General features: G+C 46.1%; 1 protein-coding gene across 2 annotated transcripts; it reads left to right on the top strand.

Moving 5' to 3' along the window:
• The first annotated feature begins 7,534 nt into the window (after window positions 1-7,534).
• On the top strand, window positions 7,535-13,048 carry MRPS21 (mitochondrial ribosomal protein S21). Of its 2 annotated transcripts, none has more exons than XM_035099386.3 (3): window positions 7,535-7,583; window positions 9,405-9,566; window positions 12,659-13,048. In XM_035099386.3, exons 2-3 carry the CDS (start codon window positions 9,484-9,486, stop codon window positions 12,837-12,839), a joined length of 264 nt encoding a protein of 87 aa, XP_034955277.1. In that variant the 5' UTR covers window positions 7,535-7,583; window positions 9,405-9,483; the 3' UTR covers window positions 12,840-13,048. The 2 variants fall into 2 exon arrangements, with proteins under 2 accessions (XP_034955277.1, XP_034955278.1); XM_035099387.3 differs by having other exon boundaries at window positions 7,557-7,711.
• The last annotated feature ends 2,206 nt before the right edge of the window (window positions 13,049-15,254 follow it).

Here is a 15,254-nt window from a genome sequence, read left to right on the forward strand (position 1 = left end):
TAACAGAGCCAGTTTAAGCTATTAATGCAACAAAAGAATTGGTCTGGACATTCTAGCTTCCTCCCACTCCACAACAAAAATCCCATCTTGTAGCTATACAAACCACAGGTTGGAGGGGCAGGGTGGGAGGAGATAATTTCCCAGAAAACTCATTTCACACTTACTTACGTTGCTTACGTTTTTTTCCTGGTCTAGGGAGGACAATTAGTGGAGCAGGTTAGCTGAGCAGGCGGGTGCCATTAGCAATGTGGGTTCCTCTCTTGCCCAAGAGAAAAAGGTGGTTCTTTTATAGATAAGGCTCCAAAAAGCTGTGCATCTCTGGATACAAAGCCAGGCTTCTCCCCACCTGTGTGGGAGGCACCTGGTATGCAAAGGTGCTCACGTGTGGTGGTGGTGCTCAAGAAAGGTGTACATTAACCTCCAAGCTTTGCAGCAGAATCCCAGGCTCCCCCAGGTAGGAGCCTGGACCAATCACAATGGGGCAGAGTTGGGAGGACAGGCACCCATAAACCCAGAGTATCCAATGAGAGGAGTCTGCTTCCTGCCACTCTGTATGATGCCATGTCCTCTGAGACTTGAATTCTGCCCCTTACCTGGGTTGGGTGCATTGCGAAGGGCACTTCCTGGGGAATTTTGTTCCACCTTTGGTGTGGGGGATAAATTTGATTCAGTTTGCATTTCAAAGCAAACCACCCTAGTTGGATGTTTCTGGAACAAGAGAACTGAAACTCGACTGTCCTTTGAAATCTGCATGCTTCTGAATTTTGCAAGCCCAGTAATGCGTACAAAAAAACCCCCACTGAATATCCTGTTTGCACTTACAAATTCCTAGATTTGTGATAAGAAGATAAACAAATGCATTATATTACGGGATATCGCTATGCAAAATGGTGCCTTTTCAGGCAAAATTGCATCCCAACATACGTGTCTTGGTAGTGGTGGTGGATTGCATTTAAATGCTGGTGAGTTTCAATCATTTATTTCATAAACTTGATACACTACTTGATTGTTTAAAAATAAAAAACCTCAAAGCGCTTTACAAAGAGAATAAAACATTATCAGTAAAACCAACTCTTTAAAACATTCAAAAGATAAAATCAGCAATAAACTAAAAGCTGATTAAAACGTACCTCTACATTTTACATCTCTGGGAGGCCTGCCTAAACAAAAATGTTTTTAGCATACACCAGAAAGAGTACAGTGAAGCTGCTTGCCTGATATCAATAGGCAGGGAGTTCCAACGGTCAAGTGGGCATATAATGGGGGTAAGGCGATTTCGCAGGTAGACTGGTCCCAAGTTAAGGGGTTTACATGCTAATACTAACACCTTGAACTAGGCCCAGCAGCAAAACAGTGGCCAGTGCAGATCTCTGAGGACAGGTTTTCTATGCTGACAATGCCTCCCTCCTGTCAGCAATCATGTTGCAGCATCCTGCACTGACCGCAGCTTCTGGCTGCAGTGTGAGGGGAAGCCCCACAAAGAGCGCATTGCAGCAATCCAGTCTTGAAGTAACCAGTGCAGGAACTACTGCAGACAGTTCTTTCAGCCAGGTAAGTCTCAAACCAATGTGGGAAGAGATTAGAAAGCCAAGATGGACAGGTTTGCCCATTGCAGGCTCCAAAGTGGGAGAGGGAGCCTGGGCACGTGTCTTCCACCTGCTGCCCGCCTCGCGAGCCCAACCTGTTCCAGGCACGTCTGGCTTCACCTCTTTGCCTCGTGATGCCGACAGGTGAGGCGGTCCATGCCCTGACTTGCAGGAGGCACCGCAGCGTCTGGTCTCAGCCCACATCAAAAGCAGGTGCTCCTCTCTATTGCCCACAGGGAGCTCTTGTGGATAAACCAGCTGTTTCACCAGGGAATTTGCAGGAGGGATGCTTTGGCACGGAGAACTCTCCCCGGCCAAACAGGAATTGGGGGAGGATATTGGCATAAGAATTTAAGAAGAGCCTGCTTGCTGGATCGGCATCCTGCTTTTCACAGTGGCCAAATGCCTCCCCCCCCCATCTGGTCCAGCGTCCTGCTCTCATGGTGGCCAAACTGACCCCCTCCCCAAGCAGGACATGAGCACGAGAGCTCTCTCTTTCCCCTCTTGCAGTCTCCAGCAACTGGGATTCGGAAACAATTGGTATCCCTTCTCCTCCATCCTCTTTTGAAGCCATCCAAGTTGGTGGCCATCCCTGCCTCATGTGGGAGGGAGTTCCAGAGTCTGACTATGCACTACATGAAGAAGCCATTTCTTTTATGTGCCCTGAATCTGCCAACATTCAGCTCCCATGAGTTCTATTGCCAAGAAAGAGGGAGAAAAACTTGCCTCTCTACGCTTCCTCCATGCCATGCAGAATTTTATAAGCTATCATGCCACCTCTTATTCCTCTTTTCCCTGAACTGAAAAGTTCCAAAAGCCGCAACTTTTCCTTACTAGGGGAGTTGCTCCAGCCATTTGATCGTTTTGCTTGCCCCTTTCTGTACCTGTAGTCCAACTAGCACCCCCCCCAATCCTCCATCAACTTAGGTGACCACCATCTAGGCGAATTTGCAGCACAGGGACGCTGCCTGTGTCTCTGTAACAAAGGCCTCTACCTTGAAAGAAAAACAACAGGTTCGTGATTCAATTAGTTGACGCACCATGCATCAAAGTGGAGTTTGGCCTGTGTGCGTGGACACCTGTCATGTATCTGCTTGCAAATCTGGGTATTGGCTGTCGGCTGGGAGCCTTGGCTTTCAACGCAGAGGTTACTTTTTCTGCGTTGACACGAGGGATCAGTTCTCCATGTGTGGTGCTGCCTGTTCTCTGAGGATCTGAGTAGATCAGCAATACCATCCTTTGGTTTCGGGTTGGTTTTTTTTTGTGTTCTCTTTTTCTGCATAAACTTCAGTTTTGTTTTTAAAAAACCAAAACACTTAATGTCAGTATTTTGAGACAAATGTGCATTAATGATTCCAAAGGGAACACTTCAGTTTCCTTAGAAAGTTACTCATAATACTGAAAGCATGCCGCAGTTAAGTCAGATAATTTTAGGTTGTACCCCCAAAGATCAAGTAGCCGGACTTCTTGCAATGCTTGAAAGCACAGCTAACAAGATGGGCCACCCGGCCTCTGCTTAAAGATCTCCAAGGAAGGAGGGTCCACACCACCTTATGATGCAGTCTGTCCTTCCGTTGAACAGCTGTTACCACCAGAATGTTCTTCCTAATGCTTAGTCGGAATCTCCTTCCCCATCCTTTTAACCCATTGGTATGGAGCCTCTACCATCCAGAACAGCAGAAAGCAAGCTGGCTCTGTCTTCCATGGGACAGACAGCCCTTCAGGTACAGTATGTTAAGATCGCTATCATATCGTTGGACGATTAAGCGCAACAGAAGAAGGGCTCATGCGCCAAAAAAGCCCAGGCTGACCCTTGAAAATTTGACGCAGTCAGCAGTACACCGTCAGAAAGCGGTGGCTAACAAGAAGCACACATCACCATCACACGTCAGAAGCAGGCGGCCAAACCGGACTTGCCAATCTCAAGTCAAATCAGCAAATTGTTGGGTGATGCCAGCTTCTAAGGATGCCGCTAAAGGGCTTTGTTTGCAGGGTTTATGGTTTAATAACTTAATATGTATGGAGTGGCATTTTCGGGCTCAGCACTGCAAGGTCATACCCTCCAACGTTTCTCCGGTGAAAATAGAGACGTCCTATTCAATAATAATAATAGTCATAATAATTTATTATTTATACCCTACCCATCCAATTGGGCTGCCCCAGCCACTCTGGGCAGCTTCCAACATATATAAAAACATAATAAAACTTTAAACATTTTTTAAAAACTTTCCTGTACAGGGTTGCCTTCAGATGTCTTCTAAAGGTTGTGTACAGTTATACCTTGTGTTGCATTAGGTTCATGTTGTGTCTTATCAGCTTGCGAACATGGCAAACCTGGAAGTGTATACTTCCGGGTTTCACCGCGCACGCATGTGCAGAAGCGTTCTATTGCGCTCTGCGCTTGTGCAGAAGCACCGCTCTAGTTGCGGACTTTTTGGGGTGCAAATGGCACCCCGGAATGGATCGTGTCCTCAACTAGAGGTACCACTGTATAGTTACTTATTTCCTTGGCTCGGGGATTGCATGATTCCATACCCTCCAACATTTCTCTGATGAAAAGAGGGATGCACTAAGGAAAAGCAGGACATTCTGGGATCAAACAGGGACAGCTTCTGTAAAGCTGGGACAGTCCTGGGAAAATAGGGACACTTGGAGGGTCTGCAAGGTGGGCGAGGAGTTTGTATGGACACAGGCCTCCATGTGTGTGGTTTAGAAAAAGAACCACCAACATCTCCTGACAATGACTCTCCTGGCCAAAGAGTCCTCAGCCACAAAACTGACTGGCAGCCTGCGCTGTGTGTCTCGGGGAAAATAAACCGATTCTCATCAAATGCGCTTTGTGTCAGTCACCTCCACTCATGGTTCGGGTCAATCATGGGATCACTGCCAGGTCTCTACACCCCCTGCCCCCCGCCTCTGTCAGAACCTATTACTGCATGTAGGCCTTAGTAGGGGATTGGCTTTCGTCCCTCTGGGCTGTGGGTCTGCGTGTCAGAGGAATCCTCAGAGATTGTACTAATTCCATTTTATGCCAGAAGGCTTATGACCCAGAGATAGGCGTGTGAAACGCAGCCTGTCCCCACAAGGCCTTTTTTCGGCTCTCAGGTGTATTAGTATTACCTACGGGTATGGGGGCACTCTGGGACAAGCTATCTGCCCCTACCAGACCTCCAGATCTGACCTGAAGTCTCCAGGTGGCATCTGAAGGGCTTGAATGTCCAGGTGGGCACTGCAAGAGTTGGGTGGAAATTATAGCCTCCTCTGCTCCCCTCTCCTAATAAACTTGTCCGTGGAGCCAGTCCCTGTGACATCCCGGGGGGGGGTGTCCCTTGACATCACCAGGGTTCCACCCTAGGTCTCCAGTTTGGGCCTTGAAATTTCAGGGTCTGGGATGCTCCTATACCCCACCTACAGACAACAGACTTCTGCTACACATTTCTTCCATTTGGGGTACTCTCATGAGGACCCTAGTACATATCTTAAAATGCACTGGGGTGTGTGCGTGATGCACAGCCGGGGGGGGGGGGAAGGATCTGCTATAAATAAGTAAGAAATTAGATCGTTTTAACAAAAGAAAAAAATCTCTATGGTAAATTGTGCTGTAAAATTTGCTGCTCTCTGGTGCCACCTGGTGTTGCATGTTTATAGTGGATTCAAACCACTTTTTCTTTACTAATGTGGCTGAGTCCATGGTTCCAAATGTATTTAAAATCATCATCATCATCATTTGATGCCTTCCTGCTGCTGCACTGGAAGGATAATTAAGTGTGTCATATTTTACACAGTGTTACGTGAAGACTGAAGTTTAACAATAGCAGCCAGCATTGTGTTATTTATTTGTTCAGTTTGTTAATCAGCAGACCAGTCTCTGGGCAGCTTTAAACCAAGTTAGAAGCATGCAAAGAATCTAAAACCACAGCAACCATCAATAATAAAGCATAATGAGGGTTGTCCTTGGTTATAGCAGTTTAGATTATTTACTATTTTTAACAGTGTACAGTATTGTTATATTAATTTATTAATTTATACATACCTCTTTACCCTGGCTTTTGATGTTTGAGATATATATTTTAATGTTTGCATTTTGTTGTTGTTTAAACTGTTTATGATATTGTGCAATTTTAATATTAACCTGCCCTGTGAGCTTAGGTTGAAGGTCAGGTAAGAAGAAGAAGAGGAGGAGGAGGAGGAGGAGGAGGAGGAGGAAGTATTGTGTCATCTATATAAGGTATTTTGTGTGTTTAATACATTTTTTTAAACTAACAACCCCCTTTCTCGTCATCACACCTTGACCAGCTTAAATATTGCCCTCCTTTCCCTCCATTCATCTTGAAATGGGACATACTTTACGGATGGGTTGATTTCTCTGGCCTTTGGTTGTTAACCAGAATGCACTGAACACCAGAATTAAGTACTGTAAAATCATAGCTCCCCCTCCTGGCCGCTAAAGAAAAAGCCAATCCATGCATGTCAATATACCTGAATGACTGAAGAAAATAATTTGCAGGTGGCGCTGTGGTTAAACCACTGAGCCTAGGGCTTGCTGATCAGAAGGTCGGCGGTTCGAATCCCTGTGACGGGGTGAGCTCCCGTTGCTTGGTCCCAGCTCCTGCCAACCTAGCAGTTCGAAAGCACGTCAAAATGCAAGTAGATAAATAGGAACCGCTACAGCAGGAAGGTAAACGGTGTTTCCATGTGCTGCTCTGGTTTGCCAGAAGCGGCTTTGTCATGCTGGCCTCATGACCTGGAAGCTATACGCCGGCTCCCTCGGCCAATAATGCGAGATTAGCGCGCAACCCCAGAGTCGGTCACGACTGGACCTAATGGTCAGGGGTCCCTTTACCTTTACCTTTTACTAGTTCTGTTTCAAGGGTCAGTTGGCTTTTACTGCTGCTGTCTCAGTCCTGTGTGCAAAAACATTTTTGTTGTTGTAAAAAAAAAAAGTTATTAATTGCCAGGCAAGCCTTTATTTTTTTAAAACCAACCCATCAATACATAATAAAAAAATCAGTGCAGACACACATAATAATGCTTAAACCTGTGCTTTACATATGGTACATCTATTATGCACTGGTTTTTTAATTTTTATTTTTTTGCATTGATTGGTGGATTTTAACTGACATTTTAAAAGATTTGCCTAGCAGTTGAGAAGCCATGGATAGTTCAGTGCTTTTATTTTTACATATAGTTTTGCATTGACTATTGGCTTCTTCTTTTTTAAGCATGCAGTGGGAAAGCTACTGATAAATCAGCAGCAAGCTTAATTTGTTTATTCAAAGAGTTATTAGTCAGTTTATTGCTATGGGGTTGTTGCTTTTTTTCTGCCTCCTTTCCTCCCTCCTATGCTATTGCTTTATGTATTTGTGTAAGGCCTCTTTCTGAACATGGGCCATTGTTGGCACTTTTATGATGCAATGTTCTTAGGTAGGTACAGGATGGTGATTTCCAATATGGCCTTTTAAATGTTTATAGACTACTAGTCTAAAGCTTTTAATATTTGATGTATTTTTGTATTTTAATATTTTGCTGGAAGCCGCCCACAGTGTGGATGGTGTGTTATCATATCATATCATATCATATCATATCATATCATATCATATCATATTATATTATTATATTTATTATTCCACTGCAGGAGGCAGTGGAAGACAGGTGTGCCTGGCATGCTCTGGTCCATGGGGTCACGAAGAGTCGGACACGACTAAACGACTAAACAACAAACAAATTATTATTATTATTATTGATTGGGGAAAAGCCGAAAATATTAGTAAGGAGGCCGTCCCTATTCGGTGATAACGGGAGAGGATAACTTTTGCGCAGGAGTTTCGCCTCTTCCTCTTCCCGCAGCCGCAGGCCTTCCCGTTGCCATGGTTACCAGGACTAGGCCGCAGGCCGGAGAAGCGAAAAGGGGGAGGGGGAAGGAACACGCGTTTCCGGTTCCGGTTCGCGGATCTGTCCTGACTCCGGGAGGGGGGGCACCGGCTGAGCCAGCAGCGGGTGAGTGTAGTAGTTCTTGGTGGGGGCACGCGAGGAAGCGCCTCTTTGCCCCGCTTCCCTTCGGGTCCGCCGTAGGCCGCGCGCATCCCCGGCCTCTATTAGGAGCTGCTGCCCCGTGAGGAAGCGCGGTAGGCGGGCTGAAAAATAATAATGTGGCGGTTCCTTCGAAGGATAGTGTTCCCCTCCCTGTCGTCGTGGAAATTATTATTTTTTGGGGGGGTTAACCCTCACCATTGGGGGGGAGGGGGCTGCCCTTAGTTTTTTGTTATTTGCAGTTGACGGGAGAAGTTGGGGCGCTCCCCGTTTTATTTCATTCGTTGCTGCATTCATGCCCCACCGTTTCCTCCGAGGGAGGTCGAGGTGGGGAAAATTCATAATCCCCCCTCCTTTTTCCCGTTTTACCTTCTCACAGCGACCCTGTGAGGTAGATTAGGTGAGGAGTGACTGGCCCAAGGTCACCCCAAAAAGGGGTAGATCCCTCTGCAGTTTCCTCCAAATTGGGTTGTGTGTGAAGGGCCTCCCATCATTATCCTCCGCTTCGTACATAATTTTATGTTGTTTATTATAGTCAGGTAAATTTGTTTAGGTGGCCCCAAAGAGCCTGGAAGGCGCAACAAAAACAGCCGAGGGTTGTCCCCCGCTTATTTCTACTCAGAGTAGACCTGTTGGCATCAATCGACCTAAGTTAGTCCTGTCTCTTAACTTCAGTGGGTTTGCTCTGAGTAGGAATTAGCATTGGATAAAATCCCGATTTTCACAATTCAGAATTGGGCAATGAACTGAGAAAAGAGCAGAGAAAGCCAGTATTTTCTTTTTCTTTTTTAAAAAGTTACAGGTCGGTAGCCGTGTTGGTCTGACATAGTCTAAACAAAATAAAAAAATTCCTTCCAGCAGCACCTTAGAGACCAACTAAGTTTGACATTGGTATGAGCTTTCGGGTTCATGCACACTTCTTCAGATGCGAAGATGGTATCTGAAGATGTGTGCATGCACACGAAAGCTCATACCAATGACAAACTTAGTTGGTCTCTAAGGTGCTGCTGGAAGGAATTTTTTTATTTTGTTTTTTTTAGAAAAGGTGACTGGAGTTTCAGCACTCTGCATGGATCTACTTTGAGATCTGCCAACTGGACAGCCAAATGAGAAATGATTACTTTGATACATTTATTATTATATTGAATTTTGTTGTTTATCACATGTATTGCCTTTTTTTCTTTTTTAAGTATCTCAAAGTGACTTACAGCAATAAATAATCAACATAGGCATTTAACACCAGCATAAAAACAGAGAAGATTCATTCAGATTTTTCTAAAGGCAGGACTAAAAAATCCCACCCACTGAAGAAGGCAGCCGATAATAAAAAGCCAAAGGCCTGTGTACCCATAGAAGACACTTAGAATTATTGTTGTTTTTAGGTATGAATTCATGAACTGCCTTTTACATGTATGCTTTGAAGCAATTTGTAGTCATGTCATGAAAACAGCTATAATACTGTAGTTTTTAAAACAATACAAAGAAACCCCAGATTTGTAAGAAGGCTTAAAAACAATACAAAAGGGGCACCGAAGGCAGAGAGACACCTGGGTCGTGGTGGCCTCCTAACAACTCTCAGCCCCCACAACAAAGTCCAGTTCTCAGGATTCTTTGAGGAGGAACAATGCCTGTCAAAAAAGTGGTATGAAAACTTTAAATGTATATTGCAGATGGAGTCAGAGAGATTTGAACCAGGACTTTCTTGTGCATCTAGCACTAACAGTAGTTCCCCAATATATTTTATTTATGTTTAGCTGTGACGTGTCCTTTTATTATTATTTTTTAAAGGTATCTTTTGGAGAGTCTCTTGTTCGGGCCAGAAGCTGATGGCCTCCAGTTCCTGGAGTTAGAAACAGCTACACCTAAGATGGCCAATCACTTGAAATTTGTCGCTCGGACAGTGATGGTGCCCAATGGCAATGTGGAGGCTGCCTATCGAGTCCTCAACAGGTAAAGACATCCTTTGGCCTTGCTGTGCCCCAGGACTGGCTGCAATGTTTTGAATCTGTGCTATAGAGTGAGCTCCCATTGTTTTGCTCCAGCTCCTGCCAACCGATGGTAGCAGTTTGAAAACATACCAGAGGGGGTACCACCTTCCCACTGTGGTGGGAAGGTAAGCGGCGTTTCCGTGTGCTTTGGCACTCGTCACAGTGTTCTGTTGCACCAGAAATGGTTTAGACATGCTGGCCACATGACCCGGAAAACTCTGCGGACAAATGCCGGCTCCCTCAGCCTGAAAGTGAGATGAGTGCCACACTCCAAAGTCAAATTTGACTGGACTTAACCATCCACGGGTCATTTTCACAAGGTTTCTGTGAGTTGAATGAGTAGCTTTTGCTTTTTTTCCCTGGTTGTATTTTGAGCAGCCACGTGTGGCTGCTAGGGCAAAGGCATGTAGACGGCTTGTATTGTCAAGTTAGGTGGTTTTATGTAACCTTTGTCAGGAGGAGGGGAGTGACTGTAATGCTGTCTTGTAAGCAAGCTTTATTCAACATGTGGCTGTCATGCCCTCTGCTGGCTGGATATCATAAATGGAACATTTAAAATGATGGGCTCAGGCTAGATGCTTTAAAAATATATACCAAATAACTTGAGTTCTGTTCTTCGGAACCAGTGCCTGCTGCTATATGAGTGTTCAGGCTTTTGAGTTGCAGTGTGCCTTTACAGGATTCAAATGGTACATAACTTTGTTGCAGAACTTTATTGGTGTGTGTTTGTGTGTGTATCTTGCAATGTCTGCTTATAATGTGGAGGGTGGGTGACAATTCAGTAAAAATGGGTCCCCATGGCATGGTAACCCAAAAGTATTTTTGTTCTTGGTTAGCGTCTGATACCAGCTGTGGGTCTGATGGGGAGATGGGCTATGCCCTGTTCCCATGAAATATTACCTGTTTTTGAGAGAGATTTGCTGCATAAGGCAGCTTCCTCTGTTCTTAGATTGCATGCAAATGCAAGGAGAGTTGAGTGAGACAGAGAGAGAATGAGAAGGCTCGGGAAGAACGAAGGACTAGATGCTTGAGGCTGCAGGAATGTGTTACCACACCTATCTTCAACTGGTGGACCTGCAACTGCGTTGTGGCCTGACCCATGCAAATATTTAGTAAAAGATTAAGAAACGAGTCCCCAAATGCATGTTTGGGTTAAAAGTGGGCCCTGAGTTTCAAAGGCTGAAGATACCTGTGTTATGATATATGTGCTGGCTGCTAAATCAAAATTGTCCAATGGATAGAATTGCATAGGCTATAAAACCTAAAGACCGTTACATCCAAATTGCTTGGAGATGGGTGCCCACCACATTCTGCTGGAAATTTGGATGGCATTGTGGGGCCAGGAAGGAGAAGGCAGAAAGTTGCAAGGACTCCAGACATGGCAGCCTCTTGCGAGGCTGAGAAAACAAACATTACTGGCCTCCCTGATACCTGTGATGCATCAGGGAGCTTTCCTCAGGGAGCGGGGATAATTGCAGGGTCGGTCTTGTCCATCCGTCAGGGAGAAAATTGCTTCCTGGTTGCGGGGGAAGCGCTCGACTGCCTCTCTGTGTTTTTCTCAGGCTTCCACTGAAGGGTTTAAAAATAGCTAGAAGTACAGTTGCTGTGGTCCGGTGTGTGTGTGTGTGTGTGTGTGTGTGTGTGTGTGTGTGTGTGTCTTTTTTGCTGCGCCCTCTGCATGTTCCCTTCAGATGCCTGTGTCACCAGCTAGCCAAACATGTGTCTTCCCTCACAGTCCTGGCCCATGAGACTAGGAGCAAGGATGTGCACGAGGTTGCATAAGCCCATTCTGAGAAACCTCTGGCCTCGGGATTGGCTGGCCTGCTGGGTGGAGGGGGCCACTGAGCTCCCTCTCGTTGGGTGCCGGGTGCTGGTGGGCGGAGCTTGGAGCTCATTCAGGATTATTTTTCATCCAACCCTGACAGGCTGGCACTCCCAGGCCATGTGAATGCAAAATGAGGCAGATCAAGCCAGAATTGTTTTTAAACTCTCATAATGAGAAAATTGGCATTTATATTATTTTTTCTTTTGTTGTTGAAGCTATCTGGGCTGCTGCTTCTGTTGCGCAGAAATAAATTGCAGATTTCATCTTACAATTCATGCCTGAGTGTTGCCGTTGAATAGTTTTTGGGGTCTCATGGGTCCTTGCAATGATTGGCAAATATCTTTGTCTCAGCTACCTTACAGCCCTGTAAGGTAGGCTGATGTTATCCTCATCCTGCAAAGCAGAGAGAGCTGATTTTGTGACGGGAATGACTTGATGGCTAAGTGAGATTCGAATCTGGAGGGCTCTCTCTGAGCCACTATCCAGCTTCCATTTGTCAACCTCTCAGGATCGGTTAGCTACAAAGGTGTTCATTACTGTATATGGCTTACTATAATTGCAGTCTCACCTCCTAATTCTCCTTCCCACCCACCAGCCTATTGCAATGCATTGGGTCTCCAGCTTTTTTTTGGTGAGGGCTGTTTTTATTTTATTTTAGAGCCTTCCTGCGAGTCCCTAGATCACCTTGCCTGAATCTCAGGTTTGGAAGCAGGATGGGGAGGACCCTTGCCCCAATAAGATGTCCTTTTGGCAAAATTATGATAGCCCTAATTGATATTAGAGAATTTTTGGTGGCCTAGATATTTTGCAAGTCATGATAATGATGATTAAAGATTCAGCTTATCACCCATCCTTCACCATCAAGTCCCAGGGTGGGATCCAACAATTTAAAATTCAACACTACAAGCTGTTCAAACGAATTACAGTCATGGAAATAGGGTGGGTCCTGAAAATACACATCTCAAGTGCCAAAGGCTGGGGTGAAAAGGTGCATCTTCAGCACAATCATCATGTTTTTATGGCATTTCCTCTTAAACTGCTTCAATATACAAAAAGAAGAGGAGGAGGAGGGTGGTTATTTTAGTTCTGTGTTTTAGAGCGGGAGTTGGACACAACTGGCAGCTCAGCTTTTCTTTATTTGGCACAGAGGAAGATGGTGGGTTGCTATCCTGATTTTGGCCTCATCTGACAAGAATTTGACCCTGTTCTTCTTTTTGTTCTCTGCTCAGGGTCCTAACTATGGACGGGATCATTGACAGGGCCAAGCGCCAACGGTATTATGAGAAGCCCTGCCGCAAGAGGCAGCGGGAGGCGTATGAGACGTGCCGGAGGATCTATAACACAGAAATGGCTCGAAAGATCAACTTCCTCATGCGGAAGAACCGCTCGGACCCCTGGCTCGGTTGCTGAGCTTGGAAGGCACATCCGAGCATAGTAACTGCTGCAAAACCGACCTTTGCGAGATGAGCTTTTCATGACTTTTCTGGGCTAAGCTAACTGAATAAGTGGAAGAGTAAAACACCCCTCCCATCCACTTCAGTGGGATCTTTGAAAGACTGGCTCCCCATTTTTTTCGGTTTGAAAATTTGTGTTTTTTAAATAAAAAAATCAACATTCTATATTGTTTGTCAGCAACAAACTTCACTAGTGTGTTACCCTTCGATATCTTGTGTGTTAAGCAAAGTCGCTGGGCAGTCCATCCCAAGCAGAAACAGTTTTGCTTGGAGGTGTTGACTTGGGTTGTTGGGAGAACTAATACATGAGGCAGGCACTTTGTTGCCTACAGTTCTACATGCTGGTATGTATGCTTTCTTGGGCAAGCTTTTTAAAAAATAAAAAGAGTGTTCTCCCCCGACTTGGAAGTTGACAGACACTCTCATTGTAACTTTGCTTATTGACTTTGCTTATGTCCAGCTTCCAGCCATTTTAATGGATTCCTCTTTCAGAGGCCAATAAAACAATCAGGTTTCTAAAGCAATTTTGAGGTGCTCTTGTCTGGATAAGGGCTAAAGTAAGAAATACTCAACGTGGTAAAGTGGAGAGAATGTAAAGGAAAGATAAACAGCAAGCAAGGATGTACTATTGTTGGAAGCTGGAGCAGAGGAAGCTGCCTTCTACTGAACCAGACTCATGGTCCATCTAGCCCAGCGTTTCTCAACCGCTGTTCCGCGGCACAGTAGTGTGCCGCGAGACGCTGGCTGGTGTGCCACGAGAACGCTGGCTGGTGACGAGAAGGGCGATTCTCGCCCGCAATGCACCAGGGTGACGGGCTGCCAGGGGCCCCGAGCCGCTGCGCCCGCGGCAGTCATCTGGCGCCCGCGGCAGTTGCGCCCGACTCCCGAGCCGTGCGGCGCCTGAGGCGCCCGTCATCACAGCCGCGCTGTGTGGGAGGGGGCAGGGGCTGACGCTGATGCTCCCGACGTTTGGGAGTCCTTTGCGCATGCGCAAAGCGCAGCTGTGGACTCCGGCGGTTCCCCCCGAACGTCGGGAGTCGACCGGCGCCCTCCAGATGGCCGCGAGGCGCCCGCCGGAGTCCGCACTGTGTGGGAGGGGGCAGGGCTGACGCTCTCATGGTCTCCCGACTCTGCCAGCGGTCGCGGGGCAGGTCTGTCGCTGGGTCCGCTCCTCCTCCTCCCTCGGTGGGGCTCTGAACTCCGTGTAGGTGTGTTTAAACTTTTATTGATGAAAAGTAAACTCTTCAGCATAAGTCTGTCATGATATTAACACGTATTTTCATTTTAGGCAGGCTAAATCAATTCGATTAATGACACAGCACTTCCTGTCGAGAATCCCAGCAAAACAATTTTGCATAGGTATACGCCACACATTTCATTAAAGTGCGCATCCAGGGAATTCCCCCCCAAAAAACCCCATTTATTGAGTACATAATCATAAAAGGACATCATTTTTATTCATCAAACTAATGAAACAAAAGCTTCACTATTTCTTTTAAATTAACAACCAAACTTTAAAAATACAATCTTAAGTGAGACACAAATTACTATCTTTTTGGCAAGTGTTTCTTACAGTCATAATTATATAGTCAATATAGGGCGGCACAGAGTTAAATTTTTTAACTTTTTAAATGGTGGTGTGCCTCGAGATTTTTTTCATGGAACAAGTGTGCCTTGGCCCAAAAAAGGTTGAGAAACACTGATCTAGCCTAGCGCAATATTGTGCACAAGTGACTGGGTTTGGAGGCAGGGAGCAGGTGTATAACTTGCACCACACTTCAACACCCCTGATTTATTGAACAACTAGTGGAATTCAGCCCGTTTAAAAACGGGCGCTAGAGCAGTGTTTCTCAACCTTTTTTGGGCCACGGCACACTTGTTCCGTGAAAAAAATCACGAGGCACACCACCATTAAAAAAGTTTAAAAAATTAACTCTGTGCCGCCCTATATTATAATTATGACTGTAAGAAACACTTGCCAAATATTGCTTTCTGGCGGGTTAGCGCTGTGTATTGGCGGCCGCCAGGCTCGTTTGCACTGAGCTTTGGGAAAGAGGAGGAGAAATATTGCTTTCCGGCGGGTCAGCACTGTATATTGGCGGCCGCCAGGCACGTGACAATGCAAATCGCCCTTCTCGTCGCCGCACGTCGCGGCACACCAGCCAGCGTCTCGCGGCACACTAGTGTGCCGCGGAACAGTGGTTGAGAAACGCTGCGCTAGAGCGCGTGTCTCGGCAGAAGCCGGGGCCGCGGCGCCACCTCCTCGGCCAGGACACCATGGGCGCCACTAGGAAAAGGAGAGGTGTCGGGGCTCAGGCAGCCAAGGGGCGGAAAGGAGGCGGCGGTGGGTGGATCCCAGGGCCAGCGAGCC

Source organism: Zootoca vivipara, chromosome 16 (genome assembly GCF_965207765.1).
Source record: "Zootoca vivipara chromosome 16, rZooViv2.hap1.1, whole genome shotgun sequence".
Taxonomy (NCBI): Eukaryota; Metazoa; Chordata; class Lepidosauria; order Squamata; family Lacertidae; genus Zootoca; species Zootoca vivipara.

Coding starts and splice junctions, on each gene's coding strand:
- MRPS21 (XM_035099386.3), top strand. CDS start 9,484: ATGGCCAATCACTTGAAATTTGTCGCTCGGACAGTGATGGTGCCCAAT. Junction 9,567..12,658: donor GCCTATCGAGTCCTCAACAG/GTAAAGACATCC, acceptor TTCTCTGCTCAG/GGTCCTAACTATGGACGGGA.